Raw genomic sequence first — 13,583 nt, 5'->3', positions numbered from 1 at the left:
AAAAAAAAATTATTTATTCATTATGTTGTTTATGGAAGAGACAGGAGACTGCAAATCTCCACCCCCCTCCGCCCCCGTCAAAATCACACTAGCAATTTTTAAAACAAGACTTAAAGAAAAGGTATTTCACGGACAACACTGTGGCTCCTTCATGAGTTGCAGGAATCTCTCAATCCTCCTTTGGATCCAGTCCTCAAGAGGGTTGAAGAAGGAAGCCCCCTGCCTTGCTGAGCCCCCATGTGTTGTTCGGGGCTCAGAACCATGGGGCCCCTCCACTGCTCATGCTCACCTCTTCCAGACTGAAAAGCACACCCCCAATCGGAGCACCAAAGGCCACGGAGACCCCGGCAGCGGCCGCAGCTGACAGCACCTGTGAGGCAAAGAGCTCCCATCAGTTCCAGGTCTTTCGGGAAAGTCAGCAGATGCAGGTAAGCCCAGAGGGGGCGGGGCTTCACCCTGCGCATGCTCACCTCACGCCTTTTGCCCTCGTTCTTGCTGTACTTGGAGAAAAGGCTGCTGAAGAAGTTGCCACAGCAACAGGCCACATGCACCAGCGGCCCTTCCTTGCCCAGGCTCAGGCCTGAGGACACCACCAGCACCAGCGTGACAGTCTTGATCAGCAGGGTCCACTTGCCCAGGTAGCCCCTGATGATGAAGCCACTCAAGATGGTCTTTATCTGAAACATAGGACGGAGAAGGCGGGGGAGTGAGCCGCGTCAGTGCCCCTGCTAGGAAAATAACACCTGCCTCCTCCGAGAAGCATCTTTCAAGTTGAGAGTCACTAAATTGTATGGAACAGAGGCTGCTTTCGTTGGTAATTTAGCTATAATTTTATATTAGAATTTATATTAATGCCTACTTTTATACATTAATGGAACACCTGAGACAATTTCACTGCATAGTAAATCTTAATAATTCCAAGAGTAATGAGATCATTCAAGGAATGAATAAGTAATTCTCAGTCTAATTTTACGTATGGCATTTCATCCTATGCAGGTTACCCTCTGTTGTGTTGAAAAGATACGTGTATCTATTGATTTTAACTGTTAATTTTTGACTACTAAAAGATGGCCAAGATAAAGAGACATCTCGCTAGCTTTGTTGCAAAGGAAATACAACAAAATATCAATGGAATTTAGATAGGGGTTGGCTAACTATGGCTGGTGGGCCAAATCCAGACCACAGCCTATTTTCCTATGACCCACAAGCTAAGATCTTTAAAACCTAAGCTTTTAATCATTTTAAATGTAATATGTAAACAAGGTAAAAGAAGAGGGCAGCAGAGGACGTGATGGTTAGATGGCATCACTGATTCAATGGACATGAATTTGAGTAAACTCTGGGAGACAGTGAAGGACAGGGAAGCCTGGCGTGCTGCAGTCCATGGGATCACAGAGTTGAACACGACTTAACTGTTAGTGAGAATAGTTCCTCAATTTTGCCTCCTGACCCACAAAGCCTTGGTTTCCCAGGTGGCACTAGTGGTAAAGAATCTGCCTGCATTTAGGAGATGCACCTTTGATCCCTGGGTGGGGAAGATCCCCTGGAGGAGGAAATGACAACCCACTCCAGTACCCTTGCCTGAAAAATCCCATGCACAGAGGAGCCTGCCGGGCTACAGTCTATGGGGTCACAAAGAGTCAGACATGACTGAATATACATGCATGCACTGGATATAGAAACATCACCAACGGATAAATAACATTTTATCTTCAACCTCTCCCACAATCGGCTGAAATGAAGTGAATGTTTACTGCCTAGCTAGCAATTTACAAGCCTGTAATCAGAGATTCATTAGACACAGAGTGACCCAGTGGTCAGTATCCATTTTCCCATTGTATAATGCATAATGGGACAATCTCAGCTCTTGTCACCGTCAGGACGTTTATATAACATCAAAGTGCCTCCTAGTGGGCACTGCTCTGCCAAGAAATCAGTTTCTCGAATAGCTATCCCAGTCCTTCTCGAGCTTGGTGCTCAATGGCACCCTCTGGGGAATCAGAAACCAAGGAAGACTAGTCAATCCCCTCACCCGGAAATCTGATATAATTGATCTGAGGTGTATCATGGGCACAGGGGGTTTACAGACCCCACAGGTAATTCTAAAAGGCAGTCCGTAGAGAAGCACTGTTCCCATCCTGAGAAGAGCAATACAAGTATTCCTAATTTCTCACTATTTAAGGGCAGTCCTGAAACACTCTTTGGCTTTTCATCACCTGTAATGCTAATACTGGAAATTTTACATGGGTTTGAACAGACCATTTCCATCTCAGGAATTCCTGACAGAGATCTGTTTTTCTTAATTCAAAGAGAAAGACCAACAGTGACCAAGCATGTGGGCATCTGTTTGAAAGAACTCACCAAGCTCCTTCCTAGAAAACACAAGAGAGGTCTTCCAGCTCTCTAATCAGATGAACTAGCCGTTAACTAAAGGCACACAAACTAGCAGTGGTTAAACTGGCATTTAACTAGTGGTAGTGGGCCTATTTGAGCCTGCGCTCTGGGGAGCCCTGATCCCTTTATTCAAGGGATGTTTTATTATGCTTGCCACAATCCTGCCCTTTTGTATTGCCTAGAATAAAATTATCTATAATTTTTTGTCAGTTAATGTGGATTTGGACCCAAGGGTACACTTGAAGAGCATGATACCATTCAGAAAATTACAAGCATCTAAATTACCTGAGCCATTGCCAGTCACGACATGTGGTGAACTGAACAATGTGAGAGGTATTTCGTAATTCTCGAAAATGACTGAATAAAATTGTCATGATCAAATTAGGGATTAAAGAAGGCAAATTCATTCCCAGTAGATGCTAAAATCTAATCACTCGCTTTAATTTGAATTAATAGAGACTGAATCAAGCAGGGCTTTAAGGCGATGTAATGCAGCACATTTGTGACTTGATGATGGTAACTTTAAAACCTCTGTGCTGTGTGCTGGGCTTAGTCGCTCAGTCGTGTCTGACTCTGGGACTCCACAGAATGTAGCCTGCCAGGCTCCTCTGTCCATGGGATTCTCCAGCAAGAATACTGGAGCGGGTTACCATTTCCTCCTCCAGGAGATCTTCCCAACCCAGGCATCAGGACCTCCATCTCCTGCATTGCAAGGTGGATTCTTAACCACTGGACCACTGCACCTCAGATCACCTCCTATGATGGGAAGTATATTTTCTAAAAATCTCATTTAGTGTCTTTGCCGAAATGAAGATCAGCCCGGTATCTCAAACTGAGTGGAGTTGCTTGTGTGGTTAGTTGGGTTTTGACTGGAAGGATGTTATTTGTACCCGTGAATGATTTCTTTGCATTTACTTTTTACTCTGCTCCTTTCCTCTAAGAACTGGGGTAAGTGTTAGGAATTTCTAGCTCTATTATAATAACAATGAAAATCTGCTACTACTGAGTCATAATAACTAAACTTCAATTATAAAATGTCCACTGGGTTCCTGACGCTTGAAAAGATTATTGTGAACTCTTTTATAAATAGAAACATGAATCTGTTACATATTATATACAGCTGAAAGCATATTCATGCATCTACTGTCATGTCCCCACTCCCAAGTTTGCTTTCTCAGTGGACTCCTCCAATCATTTCCTTGCCTTTCCTGATAGCTTTAGCACATCTAGGTTTGACTAAACAGTATGCTTGTTTCATTTGGGCTGTTTTAGAGACTCTACAGAAATGGAACCATACTTCACATATTCTTCTCTAACTTACTTTTTCCACTTGATATCACTTTTTTGAACTTTATTGACATCAATGTGTTCCTTGTACTTTGTCACACAGGAAACAATGCTGAACTTGGTATTTGATTCATTTTGGGTTCAGCTGTCATCAAAGAAGACGCCATCTGTGGATGAACACCAGGTCCACCAGATACCCTCCCAGAGTTCCCTGTCTATGAGCTGGGCCATGCATCTCTGGTTCTTGAAGAGGAAGATGGTATCCCTGCTTGCAACACCTTTTATTGCTGCTTTCAATTTCCCACCAATTCCCCACTACCCATCTCCTTATTTTGATAGGCAGCTTGAGTCCAAAAGCGCCTGTTGCTGGGCACTGGGATCAGAAACTAAGATGCCAACAATAATCTGCTCTCTGTCTCAATATCCAGTAAAAGGCAGTCAGTTCTGCCGGGACACTTGTTTGGAAAACACAAATTTTTCCAATGTGATTCATGCGTCGGGGCAGAACTTGAGCATGATGCCAATTTCGCGTCTGTTTCTGCACGATTTCCTCTGAGAGAAACACAAGGCGGAAAACTGCAGCCGTCAAACTGAGCCAACACACAAGCACACGTCTCGGACAACTCCCAGCTTGCATGCACACTAGGGCAGTATTCATACATTCCTTAACCATTTAACATGTGTCAAACTGTGCTACTGGTTCTATGTGGTCCCCATCTTTTTTATGTGCCACCAATGAGGTTTCTGGGCACTGTGCCCCTAACTCCATCTTCCCGACAAGCTGTGTGGTTTTGGTGATGCACTTTCCCATCGTCCCATGACTTGGCATGCATATGGTACATTAGGAACTTCCCAGGTGGCTCAGTGGAGACATGAGTTCAATACCTGGGTGGGAAAGATCCCCTGGAGAAGGAAAAGGCAAACTCACTCCAGTATTCTTGCCTGGAGAATTCCATGGACAGGCAAGCCTGGCGGGCTACAGTTCATGGGTCACAAAGAGTCAGACACAACTGAGCACGCACGCATAGTGCATTGCAGCAGCACTGGCTGTAAGAGGAAACGTGATGGTATTGCAGCTTATTTTTTAGGTTCCTCCAGCAACGTGTTAATATAAACTACCCAAAATTCAGCATGAAATCGCCATCTTAAAACATCTTTTCCTGGAACAAGACAATGCTGAGCTTTCCTTTCAACGATCCTTTAATTACCCCAGCCCTCCCCATGAACCACCTAGACCAGCGGTGCTGTTGGCGGTACTGTACAAACAGTGTGGGTCCACTGCCATGACCGCTCACATCTTTACAAACTCAGCATCTCCACTGTCTATGGGAGCTGCTAAAGCACCAACGTGAAGAAGAATGCAACAGCAGTGATCAGAGTGATCGTCTAAGAACTTTTAACATGATTTCTGGCTCAAAGCTGCACTGTCTGGGCTTTTCGGGAATTGGCTCAATTATGGTTTTTCGAACCCAGCAGATCCTCCGTGGTTTGAAGTTTGGTCCCGGGCATTCTTCCTGATCGATGAGGTCACTTCCCTCATGCTCTGGTTACCAGAAAGAGCTGAAAAATATTTATAAGAACTCTAAACTCACACGGGTGCATTCATAGCGCATGTAGTGAACATGGAATTTACTTTTTAAAGATTGCTATTATCCTCTCACAAGCAGAGCAAAAATGTGGCAAGGGAGTTTAATCAATAAACTTTCTGAACACCAAACTTCCACTGCTGTCCTTTTTCACATTTTATCATCAATATACTTGCATACGTGCATGCTCAGTTGCTCAGTCGTTTCTGACTCTTTGTGACCCCATGGACTAAAGCTTGCCAGGTTCCTCTGCCCTTGGGATTCTCCAGGCAAGAATACTGGAGTGCGTTGCCATGCACTCCTCCAGGGGATCTTCCAGACCCAGGGACTGAACCTGAGTCTCCTGCATTGGCAGGCAGATCCTTCACCACTGCACCACCTAGGAAGCCCTAGATGCACTTAAGGGTTACTGTAGGACCATGTCTGCATGTGTGGTTAATGAACTCCGATTCTACAGGTTTTAAGACTTCTGCCTTGTCTACAAAGACAAGAACTGAAGCATCTGAGAACAAACAGAACATAAATCCTGAAGCCAGACAGCTGGGTTCAACTCCCAGCTGACCAGCTTAGTGACCTTGGGCAAGTTACTTCACCTCTCTGTTCCCCAACCATCAGATGAAGAATAACAGTACTGACCTCATAGGCTCTCTGTGAGAATGAATGAGTGAACAGATGTCCAATGCTGGGAACCATGCTTAGCACCTAAGTGCCACGTAAGTGCCTGCTCTTCTAATAACTGGCACAAAAAACCAACCCCCACTCACCTCGGGTATACCAGAGCCACAGGCATATGGTGCAAATACTCGTACCAGGGAGACGGCCAGAAATGCAAAGAGCAATGCCCACAGGATGTACATTAGGTAATTCAGAATGTAAGCACTGGCACCCTAGACAAGACGCAGAACAAGAAAAGACACGTGAGCCATTGCAGACCCAAGCAACAGGCATACCCCTGTAGAATGAGAGAGGACCCTCTGACCCGACTGGGCAGCTTCTCGCCTGGCCCTGTGTCAACAAAGAGGCAGGTTAGTTTTATCAGCTGTTGCTATTGCTACAGCGGTTCACACAGACACAGCACCAGCTGCTTTTCCGGGAGCTGTGTACACACATCTTCCACCAGGTGACACCTCAGCAGTCCTGGAAACTGTGAATGAGGCTTGGTTTAAATCGCTCTGTGCACTTGAGTTAATAAAAGGCATGTAACAGAAAATTCTGCCTTTGGGCCCCCGGAAGGTTTGTTTGGTCTCGTCTGCGGTGGATCAGCCTCTTTGCTTTGGTGAAGGCCAAACCCACACTGTAATTAAATCCAAAGAGGAAGTGTGTGAATTGCATTTTTTAAACTTTTTATTTTGTATTGGGGTATAGCCTATTAACAACGTTGTGACAGTTTCAGGTGGGCAGAGAGGGGACTCAGTCATACATATACATGTATCCATTCCCCCCTAAATTCCTGTCCCGTCCAGGGGGAACTGCATTTTAGAATACTGCTACTCAGATGTGGCCCCTGGACTGGCAGCATCAGCTGGCGTGGAGTGGAAATGCAGTCTCAGGCCCTGCTCAACATTCCAAATAATCTGATGTGTGGGGAACACTTTCTGAACCAACAACACAGTCTGGGGTCTTTGAGGCTGAGGACCTGGTGTGCTAGGCAGAGACTACAATTCTCTAGGCCTCGGCTTCTTGCCACCATCTGGATCTCTCACATAATGAGCAGGAAAAGCCAGGATGCCTATAAGCCAGGCCACTGACATGGCCACACGTGTGCCTGTAAAACACAAAAACATGCTCCAGGAGATAGCTCTAGCCTTAACAACCAGAGATATTCATACCTGATGTGGTGAGAAATCAGGAATACATTTCTCCCAGAGAAAAATGGACTTTTCTGCGACTAAAAATAACATCTCACCCTGGCTAACAGTAATTCTTTGAATCCAAGTATAAACCTTGGAGATGGTAGAGAAGCTGGACGGCCATAATTCCCCCCAAAGTGGGCGAGAAGAAACCAAACATGGCGGCCAGCCAATTCAGCCTGCCCACCTCCATCCACCCAAGCGAGACTCTATTTTTGGAAGTGATGGAGAGCCCATCAACTCCTGAGATCTGACAGAATTCATTTTCAACTCCACTGAGAAAGATTGAGCAAAATGGCAAAGTACATTCCAGGAGTCTTCAGCAGAGGTAAATCAATTGGACAAAGGAGAATGGGGGAGCGAGGAGGAGAATATGTATCTTTCAAGAACAGTTCTGTGTTGAACGGTCCTCACAGTACCCTAACGTGAATCCTGGCAACCTAGCTCCCTATCACCTAGGTTTCTGATCTGTTGATGACCCTTAGTCATTGTGGTAACCATGGAACTCAGTTAGAAATTGACCCTTTTCCTGGACAAAGATTTGTGCGGATCTGAAAGTCAGAGTGCCATGAAGGCAAGGGCCTGGTCTGTGCTTCACTGCTACAGCCCCTAGGCGGGGATATTCCCATTGCAGAAGGCCCACAAACATCCTCTCTGATGTGTTCCTAAGATGCACTGGAAGATGATAACTGTCTCCGCAGGGAGACAGCACTTCTCATCTGCTAGGAGGGCTAAGATCCAAACCAGGTAACAACAACTGGGGTTGGTGAGGATGTGGGAAAGCTGGAACCCACATACGCTGCTGCTGGAACGTAAAAAGAAGGTGCAGCCACTTTGAAAGACTGGCAGCTCCTCAAAAGGTTAAATATAGGGTTGCCATGTGACCCAGGAATTCCCCTCTAGGTATGGACCCCAAAGCAATGAAAACATATGTCCACACAAAAACCTGGAGATAAGCTTTCAAAGCAAAGTCATTCATAAAAGCACAAAAGTGGAAGCAACATGTGCTCCTCAGCTGTTGAGTAGAGAAATGACACATGCTATATGCAGACAATGGCATGTTATTTGGCCATGAAAAGGAATGAAGTCCCAATTTATAGTATGACACAAATGGAACTTGGAAAACATTATGCTAAGTGAATGAAGCCAGACACAAATGTCCAAGGATTGTATATTCCGTTTATAAGAAATGTCCAGAATAGGCAAATCTACAGAGATAGAAAGCAGATTAGTGGTTGCCCAGGGCTGGCAGATTTGGGGGGAAATGGGGAGTGACTGCTGACAGGTAAAAGGTTTCTTTGGGGGTGATAAAAATGTTCTAAAATTAGATCAGGGTGATGGTGGCACAAATGTGTGAATACTCTAAAAGAATATTAGAATATTCACATTAATATTAATTCATTAATTAATATTAATTACACAGATTAATGTATACACATAGAATATCCTCTGGAATATGAATTAAATTCACTAAAGCCATTTTTCTAAAACAACATCTTTTCTCCTCAGAAGAAATAAAAATCAACCCTATTTCCTTAGCATGATCAAAAGACCATGCTCAGTAAGAAAAATAAAACCAAATACCAGGTTTTAAAAACTACACACATTGTACATGTGAAATAGTGGGGAAGGACTTTCCAATTGAAGTTTGAACCCTAGAGCTAGAACAAAAGCTGAGTGGGAAGTGGCACTCATATTAGCCACAGACGAAGGCCAGAGCAGGTGGGTGCATGGACATTCCCCAACAGCAGCCAGGGGGCTCCCAGCCAGGACACACCCAGCACTCACCTCCGACTGATTCACCAGCAGCTCCGACCACTTCTGCCACAGGGGACACTTGTCCCTGTCCTCAAACGTGGTCTCATTGGAAGTCCAGCAGCACTGCTCATGGCTATACCAGAAGGCGGACAGGCAGATGCCCTCTTTCAGGTCGGTCATCCAGTCGACAGCAAGATCGATGACCCCGGCCAGAGTGCCTGGAAGAAGCAGCAACAGCCACTGACATGGAAGCCAGCTGGGCCCAGGCAGCATGGAGGACAGGCAGAGATGCCCGCGCCCCGGGCTGCTGCACGCCCCAGAAGCCTCTTTCATCAGTCTTGAGGTCACCTGAGCATGTGGCAGGGCCCATGGTGTGGCAAAGGTGGCACCCAGTCCACTGAGACACAAAGGCCAATGATATACAGTCCTCAAGGGGCTTCGATCACACAAGGAGCGAGAGACCTGCAGGGCAGAGTTCACCGCAACGTCCCGAGGCTTTCAGAACCCAGCCCTTCTAAGTTTTAGAAGCAGGGTACCAACACCCAATAAAAGATGGAATCCCCTCAGCAACCTCTGGTAGAGGATGCTGGAATCACAGACTTATCTCTCCAGAAAAGATAAATCAGACAAAATGGAGAGAAATCAACTATGACAGCCTCATCATTTCAATCAAGTTTTATATCCAAATGGAACCCAACTTGAAAAATGTCACTTATTAGAATCTTCTGAATTTTTACATTTTGGTTGAAGGACTGAGGAGCTATTTAAGTAAATAACTACCCTAAAGGCCAAGAGAAGTGGGATAAAATAGAGTGTGCAGTGGGTCACAGAAGGCCATCTTACTAGAGTAATCCATTCCAGTCCTTTGTGAAGGCAGAGAATACTCTCACACTACCAAAGTTTTCAAACTTTTACTAGTCTTTACTACAATATTATTTCCCTGCCAGCATCAACACCACAGGCCACCAACAAAAGGCCACCTGGCCCTGCCACTCTCCTGTTTCATCAGCGGTCACCCATTGTTCTTTCCAGAACTGCCCAAATCCTCAGCAGCACACAGGCTCTTTCCTCAGTCTCCGAGTTTCTCTCCAGGCTCCTCTCTCTCCACCACTAACCCCACACACTGCCCACGCCATGTTCCTGAGCACACCAGGCCCTCCTCTCTGCACCACCTCAGACAGCGCTGTCCTCCCCTAACCAGGCAAGCTCCTATTTATCTTCCAGATGCTGGCATTTCCATCACCTCCTTCAGGAAGTCCTCCCTGATTTCCTACGTCTAGGCTAAGTATATTTCCCAGGCATCCCGCCATCCCCATACTTGTCACATCCTGATAAGATTATATTTATATATGTGTGTGTACACACACACACACACACACACACACACACACACTGACTAGTCTATAAGTGGGGCAGGGAGAGAGACTCTTGTCTGGTTCATGTGCCACCATGGGACTCAGGCCAGGCATCCAGACCCTGTGTTCCCTTTAAGTGGGCAAGGGCCCCCAGCCTTGTCCACTGTTGTATGCATGTCAGGTGTACAGCTGGAAATATATATCAGGTTGAATGAATGAGAGCAACAAGTGAATGAAAATCAGAAAACTCAGGTCCATCCATTCACTCAAGGGCTACTTACTGAGCACCTACTTAGTACGGAAGCAAGCTCTGCACCCTGGGGTACAGCACTGAGCAAAGCAAACTCAGGTCCCTGCCTTCACGGAATCCCACCTCATGCAGGGAGAAAGACACTAGACTAAGTACGTACGTACGTAAGGGGGCTTCCCTTGTAGCTCAGCTGGTAAAGAATCTGCCTGCAATGCAGGAGACCCAGGTTCGATTCCCGGGTTGGGAAGATTCCCTGGAGAAGGAAATGACAACCCAATCCAGTATTCTTGCTTGGAGAATCCCATGGATAGAGAATCCTGGAGGGCTACAATCCATGGAGTTGCAAGACTTCCATGGACAGAGGAGCCTGGCGGGCTATAGTCCATGGGGTCATAAAAGTGGAACATGACTGAGAAACCAAAAGCACACACTTCACATTCTGTAGGACTTGGCTATGGAGCAGGCTAGAAAGGACGGGAACGTTTTGCTCTCTCAAACATCTTGTGAGAATGAACTTGACTAACACTGGCAAGCCCTGGGATGAACATCGAGAGACGCTCCCAGTAACACGAGACTCTGCAGGGTCTGAGGCCTGGGAGAGGCACCTCCAGTCCTTGGGTTGTTCTGACCCTCGGGAACTCTGTGTCCTTCATTTTTATAATCCCAGCACCACATCATTGTGACCCACCAGTGTTTTCAGAGCAAATGAACATGTATCTGGAGGGGACGCCTCCCCTTTTAATAGCAAACACTCCAGCCCTCCATGGAAATCGTTTCCTGAAATTTCCTTCCTCTTAGGAGGACTTAGCGACTAAACCACCACCAGGTAAGGGGCTCTGACAACAGGTGTAAGTGATGGAGAGAAGAATACAGTGTGCTCCAGTGGCGGCCATCTCCCACAATGGTGCCGGAGAACAGGTGGGCAGATCCTCAAAAAGGTAAACCAACAGTCACCACCTGACCAAGGAATTCTAGTCCTCGATATCTGCCCATGAGGAATGAAAATATATATCCTCATAAAGATGTGGACACAGATGTTCACAGCAGCATATTCACAAAAGCCAAAAAGTGGAAACAACCTGTATGCCCATCAGCTGCTGAAGGGAAGAGCCAAATGTCGTCCACCTAGGATGGCAATAAAAAGGAATGAAGTACAGACACATGGGACAGTGTGGATGAGCCTTGGCAACATTATGCTTGAATGAAGCAAGTCAGAAAGGATCAAATATATGATTCCATTTTATGAAATGTGCAGAATAGGCAAATCTACAGAGATAGAAAGTAGATCAGCGGTTGTCTAAGACTAAAAAGAGTCTGGGGGCACTGTGGCTGATAGCTAAAGGGTAGGGAGGTTCTTTGGGAGCTGGTGAAAATGTTCTAAAATCGATCTTGGTGTTGGCTGCAAAAAAGGTGAATTGTATGGTATGTGAGTTATAGCTCAATAAAGCTGTTACATATATACACGCATACATACATAATGGTGGACGAGGGGGATGAAGATCCGAGAGAGAGAAAGCTACTTTTAGAAAAGGTGACAAGAAAGATGACCTTTGAACAAAAACGTTGTGTGGAACAACAGCGACCCCCAGTGGTGGCTCTGGGTTAATGCCCTTCATAGGCGCTGCATTGGGTCTCTCCATCTTAGGAGTCAGAATACAATACCCAGGCTGCCACTAAGGAGGTGACAGGCCAGGCAGTGGGACTCCTGGGTCTCACCACCATTAGACAGCTGGGGAATGGGAAGGCGAATGAGGCAGAGTTTTCTGGATTTCCCTTCCCCGTGCATGCAGATCAAAAGAACACTTTAGCCACCTGAATAGAGGAGGAGGCACCACAGGTAGAAGGGCTTTACTCAATGCTAGGGCGTCATTTCTGGAGTACTATTTAATTGCAATTTGGGCAGCAGTATTTTTAAATCCCCAGGTGATCCCACCTAAAAGAAGTGAGGGAAATTGGATTACCAGAGAAGCCAGGTTGTTCGTATCTGATGTGTTAAAGACAGCCCAACTAGGCTTTTGGATCAGTTGATAAATCTAGGCCAGAACATCTCCTCGGATTTCTTCATTTTCCACGTCCATCTCCACTTTCCAGGAGCCAAAAATAACCCTAGGTAGCGTTTTATAAATCTATTCTAAACAAAGACATCAAAATTCACAGCAAACTACTTCTCCGCCTTCCTTTAAAGGTCTTCACATTAGCAGTCAAACAAAGGGGTGGCAAATGTCGTATATCCATGAACTGCTACCAATATCCACGGGGAGCACCATGGGCAGCGGAAGGGCAGGATGGGGCGAATGGGCAGCTGCTGCGGTTGGAGGGAGAGGACTGCCACTTCAGCACTTTTCTGGGCGCTTTATGATCCGCCAGGCACACAGAGCCCTTCCCTGGCAACCGAGCCCCTCCCACCATCGTCAATGTAACAAATGACAGGCGGCCAGAAATCAGAGTCCTCCAATCACAAAATTTCACTGTGCCCCATGGGAGTGCTGTCAGACAGCATGTACTACACTGGACCCATATCACAGTCATTCTCTGATCAGTCCTCTAACCATAACTATGATGTTACTACAGGCAGGGGATTTTCTTAAGGAAATCTCTTTAACTTGATCAGTTTTTTCCTCTTTGACATTAACCTTCACAGCCTCCTAAGAGGAAGGAAATTTCAGGAAATGATTTCCATGGAGGGCTGGAGTGTTTGCTATTAAAAGGGGAGGCGTCCCCTCCAGATACATGTTCATTTGCTCTGAAAACACTGATGGGTCACAATGATGTGGTGCTGGGATTATAAAAATGAAGGACACAGAGTCCCCGAGGGTCAGAACAACCCAAGGACTGGAGGTGCCTCTCCCAGGCCTCAGACCCTGCAGAGTCTCGTGTTACTGGGAGCGTCTCTCGATGTTCATCCCAGGGCCTGCCAGTGTTAGTCAAGTTCATTCTCACAAGATGTTTGAGAGAGCAAAACGTTCCCGTCCTTTCTAGCCTGCTCCATAGCCAAGTCCTACAGAATGTGAAGTGTGTGCTTTTGGTTTCTCAGTCATGTTCCACTTTTATGACCCCATGGACAATAGCCCGCCAGGCTCCTCTGTCCATGGGATTCTCCAGG

The 13,583-nt window shown here is 46.1% G+C and overlaps 1 protein-coding gene across 1 annotated transcript in view; it reads right to left on the bottom strand.

The window, feature by feature from the left end:
• The window catches only part of CLCN4 (chloride voltage-gated channel 4), a 71,228-nt gene that overhangs the window by 24,144 nt on the left and 33,501 nt on the right, over positions 1-13,583 (bottom strand). Inside the window, exons 5-8 of the mRNA XM_065915711.1 lie at positions 8,906-9,093; positions 6,032-6,154; positions 471-677; positions 290-370 (exon numbers count right to left, since the gene is read on the bottom strand). Of these exons, the coding sequence (XP_065771783.1) occupies positions 290-370; positions 471-677; positions 6,032-6,154; positions 8,906-9,093 (599 nt within the window). The remainder of the gene's footprint in view (positions 1-289; positions 371-470; positions 678-6,031; positions 6,155-8,905; positions 9,094-13,583) is intronic.

The sequence above is a fragment of the Muntiacus reevesi genome, chromosome X, assembly GCF_963930625.1.
Source record: "Muntiacus reevesi chromosome X, mMunRee1.1, whole genome shotgun sequence".
Taxonomy (NCBI): Eukaryota; Metazoa; Chordata; class Mammalia; order Artiodactyla; family Cervidae; genus Muntiacus; species Muntiacus reevesi.
The sequence above is the reverse complement of the archived record's forward strand: the minus strand, read 5'-3'. Positions and strand labels throughout refer to the sequence as shown.